The 15,034-nt window shown below is 37.9% G+C and overlaps 1 protein-coding gene across 1 annotated transcript in view; it reads right to left on the reverse strand.

Annotated features, from left to right (window-relative positions):
* SUGCT (succinyl-CoA:glutarate-CoA transferase) overlaps positions 1-15,034 on the reverse strand; it is a 728,470-nt gene that overhangs the window by 381,374 nt on the left and 332,062 nt on the right. The window contains exons 10-11 of the mRNA XM_058570632.1: positions 14,178-14,249; positions 7,410-7,507 (exon numbers count right to left, since the gene is read on the reverse strand). Of these exons, the coding sequence (XP_058426615.1) occupies positions 7,410-7,507; positions 14,178-14,249 (170 nt within the window). The remainder of the gene's footprint in view (positions 1-7,409; positions 7,508-14,177; positions 14,250-15,034) is intronic.

Raw genomic sequence — 15,034 nt, forward strand, 5'->3', positions numbered from 1 at the left:
CCTTCAAGACCCACCACAGGTGGTATCATCTCCAGGAAGCCTTCCCTGACTTACCCAGATGGAGATGGTTGCCCCTTCTCTGGGCTCCCAGTAGCCTGTGCATATGTTTACCATTGCACTTCACACATACTATTTAAATCATTGCTTTACTAGTTTATTTTCCTAATTAGACCATGAGCTCTTCAAGAGCTCAGACTTCATCTTTCATCTCTGTATCTGCAGGATCAGGGCACAGAGTTAGTGGCCAATAATGTTGGTGAAGAGAGGAAGGGGAAGGAATAAAATGAATTGTTTTTCTATTTTCTCCATCATTTCTCTTTCCTTCATCCTCATTTCACGTCTTCCTATTATTTCTCCCCAACTACTAATAGCTCATCTTTATCCTTCTCTTAGTCTCAACACACGTCATGATCTTCAGTCTATCTCTTGTGGTGCTAACTATTGCCAAAATGCTGATCCAGTGTGTAAGTGGCACAAGTTTAGGAGTCTGTTGCTCATTAGCATTGCAAAAAAGGGGTCTGTTTGAACAGGCACTGGATTGGTCTCTATTATATCTCCTCTTCCATGTTTTAGCTGGGGACTTTTAACATGCTTTAGCTTTGCCTAGTTTTCCATCTTAGCAGCTGGGTAAACAGACTTTCTGCAACACCCTGGATAAAATGGAAAGCTCAAGGGGAAAGTCTTTCACCTTTAAATTAAAAAAAAGAAAAAAATTTGCTCACAGCCATGGTAGGGAATAGTAACACCTGAGAGCACTTGAGGGGAACTGTGTGTGTGCCGGCTGTGGAAAACTCAGCTGATGACAAAAACATGCAGCTGCCTTCCTGAACGAGCCTGACTGCTCTCAGCGAGCAGCATAAAACTGTATTTAGCAAGAATAACAGAAGAGTGAGGTTAAGTGACTGACATTTCTGTAGCCATTTTTTAAAAAGTCTATGAATTTCACAGGAGAATGCAAAGAGAATCACCTGATTAAAAAATTGAAATGAATGCTTACCATGGGCAGGAAAGTTACCTTGGAAAATTACTCAGGAAATTAATCAAATTACTCAGGAAAAATACTTTGGAAGGAAAAATTTGAAACACAAAAGGAAAACTTTATGTATATTTAGGAAAAGAGACTATGTAAAAATCCATAAATGCTTCTGTTTTCACTTTTGGATATCAAGTTGGGTGAAAAGGGTGAGAGATTTTTTTTAAACAAACAGCATGAGTCCATCATTCTTAGAGTTTGGTTTTTGTTTTTTTTTTTTCTTTCCGGTGAGGAAGTTTGGCCCTGAGCTAACATTTGTTGCTAATCTTCCTATTTTGCTTGAGGAATATTGTCCCTAAGCTAACATCTGTGCCCAACTCCCTCTATTTTGTATGTGGGACACTGCCACAGCATGGCTTAATGAGGGGTATGTAGGTCTGCGCCTGGGATCCAAACCCATGAACCCTCAGCTGCCAAAGTGGAGGGCACAAACTTAACGACTACGCCACTGGGCCAGCCCCCTACAGTTTGTTTTTAAAGTTGTCTACAGTGCAAATTCTCTCACTCTCACAAATCCCTCTACATTTTTACATATTTTAAAGATTTTCTAAAATAAAATAAAGGCCAAGGAAAGTATCTAGGAGCATTAAGGGAAAGTACATATGATACAATATTTAATAACAGACAACACACAAAAACATGGTATACTCACATGGTAATGTAGCTACTGTTACCAGAAATATGCTTTTACTATAAGACTGGAAAACCACAGTAAAAAAAATTTGTAGCATGTATATCACCGTGCTCAAAAAAAGACAACAAATTATTAATAGGCACAGCCTGTAGCTGCTATACTTTTGTAAAGCAAAATTTTAAAAAAGGTTCTCTGAAAAATATGGAAAACTAACTTCTTAGGCATATCAAAACAAATGTTTTCATGGAAGAGTTATAAAAAAAAAACAACCCAAATAAAAGTCTTCTAGAAAGTCTGCAAGGGCTACTCTAATGAAAGTCCAAGAAGGCAGGGACTTTTGCCTGTTTTTTTAACGCTGTATTCCTAGTGCTCAAAATGGTCACTGGCACACAGTAGGTTTTCAATAAATATATGTTGAATAAATGAGTGAGAGAATGAATGAATGAGAAGCATATGCCATTGAAACCCTTGAGTCCCTCAAGTCTCTTCAGGTGAGGAAGGAGATTTTGCTGACTCTAAATTGCTAGAAAACTGAATTCTACCAGGTAGAGTATTCCCTTCAAGATGTCTCTTCAGGGTGGGGGAAATGGATAAAGGTGCTTAAAAGGTACAAACTTACAGTTATAAGATGAATATGTGAAGGAGATGTAATGTACACCATGATGACTATAGTTAACAATACTCTATTGTATATTTGAAGATTGCTAAGAAAGTAGGTCTTAAAAGTTCTCATCACCAAAAAAAATTTGCAACTATGTGATGTGATGGGTGTTAACTAAACTTATTATGGTAATCATTTCACAATATATACATGAATTATGTTGTACACCTTAAACTAAAACAATGTTCTATGTCGATTATATCTCAATAAAACTGGGGGAAAAAAGACATCTCTTCAGGTTAAATACAGAATAGAAGTTGTTGATAAGCAAACTCATTTTATGATGAAAAAAATTCCTTTATTTCACAAGTTTAAGAAACTACTTTATCATAAAGTCTATCATATCTTTTACAATATGATTTGCCTGCCACCTCCCCCCACTCTCTCTCTCTGCAAGCGCCTCCCCCCAATCTCTCTCTGCAGCCGCCTCCTCCCACTCTCTCTCTGGACCCCCCTACCCCCACTCTCTCTGCACCCGCCTCTCCTCACCCTCTCTCTCTGCACCCGCCTCCCCCCACCCTCTCTCTGCACGTGCCTCCGCCCACCCTCTCTGCACCCCCCTGCCCCCACTCTCTCTCTGCACCCGCCTCCCCCCGCTCTCTCTCTCTGCACCCGCCTCCCCCCGCTCTCTCTCTCTGCACCCGCCTCCCTCCGCTCTCTCTCTGCACCCGCCTCCCCCCCCCCCCCGCCCTCTCTCTGCACCCGCCTCTCCCCGCTCTCTCTCTGCACCCGCCGCGTCCCCCCACCCCCACCCAGCTCTTTCTCTACACCCACCTCCCCCGACTCCTCCTCTTGCTCCCTGAGCTCCAGGCACGCTGTCCTCTTTGCCGCTCCTTAAACTCCCCATCATGCACCTGCTGCCTAGAAAGCTTCCCCCACATATCTGCTGGCCTCCCTCTCTCATCTCCCTCAGGACTCTGCTCAAATGTCACTTTATCAGAGAGGCCCTCCCTGACAGCCTAAACGAAATAGCCAGCCTCACACTCACCTTCTGGCACTCCTCATTTCCCTTCTCTGCATTGTTTTTCACCAAATTACTTTGCCTGTTTCATTCACTTCTCTATCCCCAGTGCTCAATAAATGTCTATTGAGTGAATAAACAAACAAGGACACAATAATATTTCATGTGCCACTTCAGGGAGGCAATACAGATATATGGAAAAGGTACAACCTTTTGAATCCCATTTCCAACTATTCACTATGTGTGTGACCTTGAGACTAACCTCCCTACACTTGAGAATTTTCATCTGTAAAATGGGAATAATAATAATACTTATCTGGTAAGTACTTGGCATCTAATAAATGATGGTTCCTCTCCTTCCTTTCTCCCTGCCTTCTTTTTGGTTGGGAGCTAATGTGGCTATGGTATTAGGAAACAAACTTAAAGTGATTTACAAGTTCGGAGATGACTATGAAATGAAAGGAACAATGTATTGAGCAGACCTTTAACAATATCATTCCCAACAACAACTAACATTGGTTCTGTTTGTGTTTGATAACTGATAGGCTGGATCCAAGGCACCAAAAGGATACCTTCTTTCCTAAGGTTGCTGTCTTCTGACTGGGAACCCAATGGAGACATTTGAGGGTGGTTTCATGAAGCTCTAGAACTGACCTTGAAGCATGACTATTTTGCAGAGTAATGGTAAGTGTGGGAAGCATTACAGAGAGAGAACAAACAAAACCATATGGGAGTGTGGCTTGAGCAGGGGCTTTATATTGAGAAAAGATGAAAAGGAAAGGTCATGTCAGATTGTGGAAGACCATCATGTCAGACAGAAACACCAGATTTAATCCTATAATTAACAGAGACACTAAACATTCTGAATATTGGAAAAACATAGAATCATATAGTGAAAATAATACATTTTAAAACACTCAGAGATTTCTGAAAGCCGAGCACTGAACATACTGATGAATCCAGTAACATTTGTTCAACAAAACAAATGACAGGGTTATAAATGGGACTGAATCATATCCTAATCTTCCCTGGTCACCACTGTTTGATCCACCATGGAGGAAAAGAGACCTGAACTGGAAAAGATTCAAAAACTGCCTACCACAAGAGAGCACCAAAAAATGTCAACACACTAGCAAAAGAGAGCATGAAACCTGGCCTCCGAACAACGAAGGGCTCTCTCTGTGGTCTGTGTTTCAACACCAGGACCTACGAGGATGTGACCTCCCCTATCAAATTTCCTCTCTTAAGACTACTCTCTAGCCTCTTCCTTGTAGTTTGATTCCTTATTCCTTATTATGTCTGAATAAAGACATAAGAACCTTACGGGATCCAAAATGCTGAAATTCCAACTTCTGTGGATATAAGAATAGAGAGAAGAAGGTGACAGATTATTTAATTCACTCCAAAGAGAAAAAAGTAGAAATTAATCTGTTACAGATGCTGCTAAAAAGTCTTTCCACCCCAGAATTCTGTAACAGAATTTATCAAGAAATAAAAGTTTTAGGACATAGGAAACCAATAACTTAACTTTGTGGTTCTTGAAGTTATAAAAGTGTTGGCAACTAAATAACAAGATAACACTTGTATCTGCCAAGGTTTTGTATTTTTCTTGGGTCCCATCTTCTCACAGCATGGATATGATTTATTTAGACTATCAAAGAGCTTTTGATAAGGTTCTCACAAGTGCCTATTATTGAAACTTGGTAACCATGGTGTGAAAGGAAAAAGTCATATCAATGAATTAAATGAATTAAAAACTGCTGGAGAGGCAAAGAGGCAAAAAGCAGAAATAAATGGCCAATTCTCATGTGAAGAAAGGTTAATGACTGAGTGCTCTCGGGCTTTGTGGTAGAACCAGAGTTATATTTAACTAATGACCAGGAAAGGGGAGCACAATTCCTGTTCCCCTATTCTCTACATATCAGTTTAACACACAGAGCCCCCATTGATTGAAGAGCATTTGGCACATGGAGGAGATACAGGCAGCGTAGAGAACTGCTTAAAATCCAGGAAAGAGCAAACAGGTAATGAATGTTGACTCATGTAGAGATCCCCAAATACAAAGAGGACAGAAATAAAAATAACATTAGCAGAATTTTATTTTCTAAGAACTTTGATATATACTACATAGAAACACAAGGGCCTTTTCAAAGGACAAGATATGGTATTTGAACAAAAGTGCTTAATTTATTGGCATGATGAGAGCAAATGTTCCATAGTGAAGAACAACTCATGTGGGCATTTAGATCTGCAAAAACCACAAAGCCTATGTCTATAGCTTGAGAACTTTAGATGTAAACAAAAGTGAAACTGATAGGAAAGAGTAAGAATTATGATCTTTTTCTGAGGCAAACTTGAAAAATTGGTAGAGGCTTTAACAAAAGCATAATTTGACATGAATGGAATAATTTGGAAATCAAATATTCTAATTGATTAACATTAATCTTTTATGACCCATAACTGAATCTGGCATTTTCAAATCATCATCATGACAAACTTCATAGGAGGGGCTCAGAAAAGCCAACAAACTCTTGACTTAACCTCTCTTTGTCTTACCTTTCCTGTAAAAAATAATTTTAAATTATTATTGTTATTATTATTGTTGTAGTGGTATTTATGATAGACTAAACCCAAACACTTACAAGCCAGAGAAAAGCAACTTCATTCAAGTCACTGTGACTTTTTTATTTATATCATTGTTTTGACAGTACCTACTAAGACATATAAAATGCCTTCCAAGAAAAAACACAGCTTTAAAATATCTTTTGAGTTAATTTTTGTGAGTGGTGTGAGATAGGGTCAAAGACTTAAACATGAGACCTAATACCATAAAACACCTGGAAGAAAATGTAGGGATGAAGCTCATCAATATGGGTCTTGGCAATAATTTTTTTTAATATGATGCTAAGAGCACAAACAACAAAAGCAAAAATCAACAAATGGAACTACATCAAACTCAAAAGCTTCTGAACAGCAAAAGAAACAAACAACAAAATGAAAAGGCAACCTAGTGAATGGAAAAAAATATTTGAAAATCATCCATTGAATAAGGGGTCAATATCCAAAATATATAAAGAACTCATACAACTCAATAGCAAAAAAACAAAACAGTCTGATTATAAAATGGGCAGAGGAACTGAAAAGACGGTTTTCCAAAGAAAACATACAAATGGCCAAGAGGTACTTGAAAAGGCACTCAATATCACTAATCATCAGGGAAATACAAATCAAAACTACAATGAGATATCACCTCACACCTGTTAGAATGGCTATCATCAAGACGACGAGATAACAACTACTGGCAAGGATGTGGAGGAAAAGGAACCCTTGTGCACTGTTGGGAATGTAAATTTGTCCAACCACTATGGAAAACAATATGAAAGTTCCTCAAATATTAAAAGTAGCTCTACCATACAATCCAATTAGCAATTCCACTTCTGGCTATGTACCCGAAGGAAATGAAAACAGGATTTCGACAAGATATATACACTCTCATGTTTATCACAGCATTATTCACAATAACAAAGATATGGAAACAACCCAAATTCCCATCAACAGATGAATGGATAAAAAAGATGTGGTACATATACATAATGGAATATTATTCAGCCATGAAAAAGGAGGATATGCTCCCATTTGTGACAACATGGATCACTTTAAGCATTATGCTAAGCAGAATAAGTCAGACAGAAAAAGACAAGTACTGTATGATATCACTTATATATGGAACCTAAAAAAGTTACACCTGTAAAAAAGGGAGAGTAAAATAGTGGTTACCAGGGGATGGGGGAGGTGGGATAACAGTGATGGTGTTTAAAGGTACAAACTTGTAACAAGTAGTAAATAAGCCATAGAAATCTAATGCACAGTCTAATGCATATAGACAATAATATTGTACTATATGTAATGTGATAAATATCCCTACATTGGCAATCATATTACAATATATAAATGTATCAAAGTAACACACTATACCCCTTAAACTTATACAATGTTACATGTCAAATTTATTCAATAAAAAATTTTTTTAATAAAAATATCTTTCCACTAATGAATTTTGTGAAATGGAAGAGAATTACATATTAATCCTTAAACGTACAAATAGTAGATCCAAACTTACCGTGCAGATAGTATTTTAATAAGCTCTTTTCTATTCTGTACCCGAAGGTGGTTAGTTTTATACTTGGAGTCATCAATCAGTTCAGGCAAATTCAAGATCTAAAAGGGAAAAATAATTTTAAAGTCTAATTCACAAGTTTTTCCTATACTCGCCTGTGGGTGCCAGTGTTCAGGGCCCACCATTCCCCCCTGAGACCATTCCTTATTTGTCTTTATACTTCTCAACAATGGGATATAGAGGGAAGGATCGTGCAATTAGGATGGGTCATGCTGGTGACTGGGTTTGTCATTTATAAGAAGTTTTTACTACATTTAAGCATATGCCTACATATGGAAGCACAGAAAAGAGTTATAAGACCCCCATAATGTCTTGTACCCATACATAAGAACATAGGAAAAGAGTTATCAGATTCTCACAATAAGTCTTAACCTAGAGAGAGTAGGGAGAGAAATACAAAATCAGATACAACTGACCTAATTCTGAGAACCAATATCGTAAGTGCATGTCTGCACTTATATGAAGCTCATAATCAACATATATCTTGTAGGTATATTCACTTATTTGTTCCACATGTAAATAAAATAATATTAGCTGTCCCAGTAGTCCTATCCAGGATGTTGTACAAGGTGCTAAAATAACGGGAAAGCATATACATTTGCCCCAAATGCTCACCATTAAAACAATGTCAAATTAAAAGATATTCTTCCTTCAGAAGTGTCACTATTTTTCTTTAATATCTCTCCCTGAAGGAATAACAAACAGAAATGCTTTTATATCCTTCCTCTTTTGCTCCTCCTCAATAAAGGGAAAATCTATCTTGCAAGTCCCTTTTGGACATCGTGCAATTTTAACAAGACCGTAATGAAAGTACCAAGCGGATTTGGAATGGAAAAGAAGTTATAAAAGAATGTGTGGAGGCAGTGTTTGGCAGTTGTGTTGGAAAGTCAGAAGGAGCATTTATGGGCTGGGGGCGGGCCATGTGGCGTACAGAAAGCTTCACTACCTCTACTAATGTATTTGCTTTAAATATAAACATTTAATGGTTTCATTTGTTTCCCACAGTTTAAATAAAACCAATCCATTAATCATCTTAGAAAGAAGAGAGAAGTGGAGAAGATTCCCTGGAGCAAAGAGAGCATCTCAGTGGTGTGATTTCTCTCTCACATGTTTCACTTATTCATTTCCTTTAGGAATAATAAAGACAGCATTACTCTCCCAGATTTTAAAAAGTGACACCACATACAGTGCTTTTTCTAAAAACCTCCCTGTCACCACACCTGATCCCAAAATTGGCCTCAAGGCTTGTCCAGGAATTGAAATCCACCCTTCCTCCCTAAGAGTGAATAAGTCATTTCAAGAAAAAGCAAGTGCCTTCACTAAATCACAGGTTAAATTTATAAATCTGGCCTCACCCAGAATACACTAGAATCTACATTAAAAAACTACTCAGTGATCGCACTCAATGGTAACTGGAACGCCCTCACGTGTCCTTCTCTGCATCTGCCTTATTGGATCTCTTTTCTCTTTGAGAGTTGGTGTGAAACAGTGGGTCAAAGTAATTATCCTTCTGTTTTCACCCAGGCCACCATTCAAAATGTTTGTACAGAGACTGCTTCAAATGCCATGATCATAACCATTCTTTAGGTTCTTCAAAAAGAGTGTTGCCCAGGACAAAATGAAACAATATCAGTGAATGTGCTTCACATATTAAGCACTAAATAAATGTGAAGTATTCCAACTAGGTACTATTTTCCTCAAAATAAATAATAAACCATGTGTTTACTAAGAAGGATGGGAAAGAGGGAGGGAGGAAGGAAGGGAGACTATCTAACTTTCATTTCTTAAGTATATTTCTACTGGATATCAAATTCTGGGTTGACAATTCTTTCCTTTCAGCCCTTTAAACATATTGTGCCACTTTGCTCTGTGCTGTGCAGATTCTGACAAGAAATCTGCAGACAACTGAGTCAGAGTTCCCCCATAGGTAATACATCATTTTTCTCTGGGTGTGATCAAAATTTTTTCTTGGTTTGTAGATTTCAGCAGTAAAGCTTTGATATGTCTAGGCATGGATTTATTTGGGTTTATCCTACTTGGGGTTTGCTGAAATTATTAAATTTGTAGGTTTTTATCTTTCACCAAATTTGGGAAGTTTTCACCCATTATTTCTTCAAATATTTTTTCATCATGTACTCTTTCTCCACTCAAACTGAGATTACAATGACATAAATATTAGACTTTTTGTTATTGTTCCACAGGTCCCTGAAGATCTGTTCTTAATTTTTTTATTTTGGGGGAGGGAACTATTTTTTTTTCTCTCTTTTGTTCATATTGAATAATTTCTATTTATCTGTCTTCAAGTGCCCTGTTTGCTGTGGCATCTCTGTTGTGCTATTGAGCTCATCCAGAGAGGTATTTTTGTATTTGGTTGTTGTATTTTTCAGTTCAAAAATTTCCATTTGGTTCTTCTTCATATCTTCTATTTCTTTGCTGGACATTTCTACTTTTCCATTTATTTCAACAGTGTCTGTGATGCTTGTTGGAGCATTTTTATAATAGCTGTTTTAAAGTCTTTGTGAGTTAATTCCGACATCTGTGTCATTTTGGCATTGGCATTTATTGATTGTCTTTTCTCATGTCTTTTCTCATACAAGTTCTAGTTCTTCATATGCTGCGTAATTTTGGATTGTATCCTAGACATTTTGAATATTACGTTATGAACCTCTGGGTCTTGTTTAAATCCTACAGAAAATTTTTGTTGTTATTGTTTTAGCAAGCAGTTGACCTAGTTAGGTCCAGGCTGCAAGTCCCAACCCACCTTCTGTGTGCTTTGGTTCTAGTGCTGGTTCAGTTTCCAGAGACTTTGCAGTGCTATTCAGATCTGTCCCACATGTGCCCTACTTAATGGTCATACTGCCAACTGGACAGCTGTCTATTTGTTCACTCAGTTTTCAGCATCTTTGGTGTGTTGATTAGGATCAGGTCAGTGTATGTGCAGCTCAGGGGTGAACACAGGGGTTCACAAACAACTTCAAGGATCATTTTTCAAGCTCTTCCCTTTCTGCAATCTCTTTCTAGTTCCCTGGGGCTCCCCTTTAGTTACCCCACTCCCCAGCATACTTTCAGGCAGAGGCCAAGCAGCTGGAGGACGGAGAAAAAAGCAACAAGGATTCACCCCTCTCTTTCAGGATCACAGCTCAGAGATAAAGAGGAAAGTTCTCCTTCCTCAGAGTTTTGGCTTCTGCTCATCTGCTGCTGCCACTACAGGATTTTGGGAGGCTAGGGCACAAGGAAATGGAGAAGAGGAAAAAACAGAGGATTTCCACGCTCTCTCGGACATCAGAGCTCACTTTCCTGCTCCTCGTGCCAAGAATGAAGGGCGTCTCCTGGAGCTCAGCTCTGTTCCCTGGTGCCCACTTGCAGGTTTCAGACTCCACTGTGTTCACGTAAAGGAATAACTGGAGGGAAAAACTGGTAAACTTACTCCCAGTTTAGAGGTACTTAAAATTCTGGTGTTCTTCCTCAATTCTCCTGCTACAACTTACTTTTCAGAATCATCTTATAGATGCTCTGTGCATTCTGCCCAGATTTTATCATTGTGTTAGGTGGAAGAGATAGGGAGAAACCAGAAACAGAATCTCCCCCAGAAACAGAATCTCCACACCTAATTTCTATAGAGGCCATTTATTAAGTACATACCATGACCCAGGACTGGACTGAGTATTTTACTTATCTAATCTAACTCTTAAAAAGCCCCAGAAGTTATATATTAGTATAGTCGTGTATTATAATCTTCATTTTATCATGAGGACACAGATGCATAGCAAAGATTAAGTACCTTACCAGAGGTCACCTGACGGGTTTCAAGACTCACAACGTGCCTTAGAATTATGCTATAATATCCTCAGACCACCTGCTCCAAAATCAACTATAATGCTTATTAAAATTGAAGTTTCCTGTGCCCCACTTCAGACATACTAAGTCAAAATTTTGGGGAATGGGGCTCAAGGAGATTTCCTATGCATGCTAAAGTTGAGAACCAATGCCTCCAATGAAAGAAACTTTCAGTCTAAGTGACTTTTAAATGGACGTCAATGTACTTCAAATAGGAATACCCATTAGTGTTAGCATCAATCAGCTTAAAATAGCTTACATATGCTCATGTTCCCTACTCTTCTGTATCATGTTAAGGGACATAAAATAGGATTTTTTATAAGCCAAAGGTTCACTTTATATGCAGGAAGATTTTCTGAACTCCAAGACTTGAACTCAAAGCTCTTGCTCTCACTCTAATCCCTGACAATAAGTATTGTCCCTAATAGGACCCCTCCCCAAGAAGCATTAGTCAAACAGTATATCAAATTCTATTTTGGAAAGAGATTAGGCCTAAGTAAATTCTACTCATTCATCACAGACAATACTGCTTTATTTCTCCTCGGCAGGCAGAGTTGCCCTGTCTTTCATGATGGACCTTACTTGGCAGAAGAACAATTTTGATGGGCTCACTGTCAAAAACTGGGGACCTCATCTTCCATAAGGCCAGTTTGAATGACAAGCTCCTCAGTAATAGATAAATCTGAATAAAAAATACTTAGAAGACACTCACTACTGTATGTATGAGAGTGGGGAGAAACTTGGATCAAAACAAGGAAACATGATTTTTCTTAGGTGAAAAGGTTTCTAGGACAAGTTTACATGTAAGGATATAATTATGAAGGTTGAAAAAGTCAATCAGATTGCAATGTTTGCTCAAAATGCCTAGTAAATGATGTAAATAACATTAAAATCCTATACACATAAAACTTTTCTTCTGAGGATTTCAAAGAGCTTTATAGACATTGTCTTAATGGCTCATAACAAGGATTATCATTCCTAATTCACATATGGAAAAGACAAGGTCAACTATGCCATTCTCCAAGGCCCTATCAAATGTGTCATAACACACCATAACAATAAGTCATATTTTCGTACTAAAACTTACAGCAAATAGTCTGCTTTCAAATAAAAGTCTTTTTCAAAAAATGTTCTTATGGATATTTATGAGGAAGTTCAAAAGTTTCAAATTGATCAGCAGTAATGAATCAAAAATAAAAAGAATTCAGTACAGTTATTTTCAACAGTGAAGAATAAGTCAACCAGTAATTTCTCCCCCCACCCTCACCCCCTTTCTGGAGAGAGAAAACTCCAAAACATATGGCCCAGGAAGAAAATCTGTACTCATTTATAGCAATGAACTGGCTTTTACATCTCTGCAGCTCGAGTAGGCAAATGACTTCACAGGCAACAGCTTCCGTATGTTTCATATTTTTAACATTGACCGTTCATAATAAAGATTCTTTGATCCCAGATCAAATGTTTGAATCAATTTCTCTACACTTACTCAGAGTCACCATTATAAAAGCTCCCTTCCTTCCCACCTCAGATGTTCCAGCCCTTCCTGCAATCAGAACCATCTCCATTTGTCACCTTCTCCGTGGGACTTCCCACCCCTTTGCTGTGGTTTTTAGCTCTGCTCGTTAACCTCTCGTACAAAAGAGGCACAGTAATAAATAATTTTTGTACATAATAAGTTAACTGCAATAAATAAGGTTCCTCTGAGGAATTCGCAGGCATCTTTAATAAAACTGAAAACTCATGGTGGTATGGTTAGTACAAAAAAATATGAACCTCTCCCAATCAGAAAAAAATCCTCAGTAGGTGAGGCCTTTCCCTACCTGCAAGAAAAATAAAAATAAAAACTTAAATATATTTTTTAACAACTAGATTATATTCCTGGGATTAGAAATGGAAAAAGCAAACTGAAACTTAAAGCCTCAAATAAAAACGAAAGACCAAAAGTCTAGATAAATAGTAAGTAAAAGCATCAAATAAAAAGAAAAACCTAAGCAATATTAAAAATTTAGAATATCTTCAACATAAAATTATTTTTAAGTGATTCCAAGGCCTTTTTTTAAGGCCTTATTGAGGAGCAACATTTTTTAATATAACCTTAATTGCTAAAACCTTATAAACTGGATTTTGATGGGGCCGGCCCCGTGGCGTAGCGGTTAAGTGCGCGCGCTCGGCTGCTGGGGGCCCGGATTCAGATCCCGGGCGCGCACTGATGCACCACTTGTCAGGCCATGCTGTGGTGGCGTCCCACATAAAGTGGAGAAAGATGGGCATGGATGTTAGCTCAGGGCTGATCTTCCTCACAAAAAAAATGGATTTTGCAGAAAGGTACTCATTGAACAAAGGCTAATTTGAAAAAAAAATTTAATTTCCTAGTGGTAAATACAAAAAATTTAGTAGTAGAGTAACTATATTTGGCCCTAATTAGATCTCATGTTGTTAAAAAACAAAAAGAGAGAGAGAGAAAGAGGAAAAAAAAAAAAGAAAAGAAGGGAAAGGAAAAGAAAAAAAAGAAAAAGAAAAGAGAAAAGAAAAAAATCCTATTGTTAAAAATCCCTTTAAAATGAATTGTTTTCGTTCCCCTTGTGTTTGGACTGGTAGACAGGCCATGTTTTAGGATAATTGAGGCTACTATGATTCTTCATTTCAAAATATAGCCAGATATCCCAACAACAAAAAAAATACAGAGTGCTAATTCAGACCCTGTTCTTAGTATTTGTAAGTATGAAAACGGCGTATTTTAAGTACTAAACACAAGGGGTCTTGAGTTGTTTATAGATTTAGCAACATTGTTCTGAACAAAGTTGAACTTTCCTGGCTTTGTACAAAATAAGTTGTTGCATATATCATTCACCCATCCCAATGATTACAGATTACCTTGCACACAGTAGCAAACTGTTGGTTATTTCCTGCTCCAACTACAAGATATCCATCCTTGGTTTTAAAAGCCTAAAATAAATAAATACATACGTAAATATATAATTTTATACATTGAGAATACCTCAAAAGCTGTGGCTTTAATTTCTAAAATTTCTATACAGAAAGCTTGCTCTAAAGCTATATCATTAAATCAGTATCAACTAATTAGTCTGCTTTTTCTCTTATATTTGCATACTTGTTTGCATTTGGGATTTTCAAAGCATTTTCTGGCTCTTCCACTAGCTGTTATAACATGGAGGTAGGAGGTGACTTAGAAAAATAAAGAAAATACTGGAGTTTCATTATAACTCATAACATGAAATTCTGTGTTCATTATAGTATGGATTAATGTTGGATTTTTCCCAGGCCAGCCCCGTGGCTTAGCGGTTAAGTGCGCACGCTCCGCTACTGGCGGCCCGGATTCAGATCCCGGGCACACACCGACGCACCGCTTCTCCAGCCATGCTGAGGCCGCGTACCACATACAGCAACTAGAAGGATGTGCAACTATGACATACGACTATCTACTGGGGCTTTGGGGGAAAAAAAGGAGGAGGATTGGCAATAGATGTTAGCTCAGAGCCGTTCTTCCTCAGCAAAAAAGAGGATTAGCATGGATGTTAGCTCAGGGCTGATCTTCCTCACAAAAAAAATAAAATAAAATGTTGGATTTTCCCAAAGTTTTATGTTTTGTTTGTTTCCATTTTTCCTTCTAGGGCAAAGAGCAAGAGGCCTTATTGTTTTCTTCAAAGTATAAGAAGAATAAGTAGATGGAAGGAAGGAAGGAGGGAGGGAGGGAGGGAGGGAGGAAGGAA

The sequence above is a fragment of the Diceros bicornis genome, chromosome 3, assembly GCF_020826845.1.
Source record: "Diceros bicornis minor isolate mBicDic1 chromosome 3, mDicBic1.mat.cur, whole genome shotgun sequence".
NCBI lineage: Eukaryota > Metazoa > Chordata > Mammalia > Perissodactyla > Rhinocerotidae > Diceros > Diceros bicornis.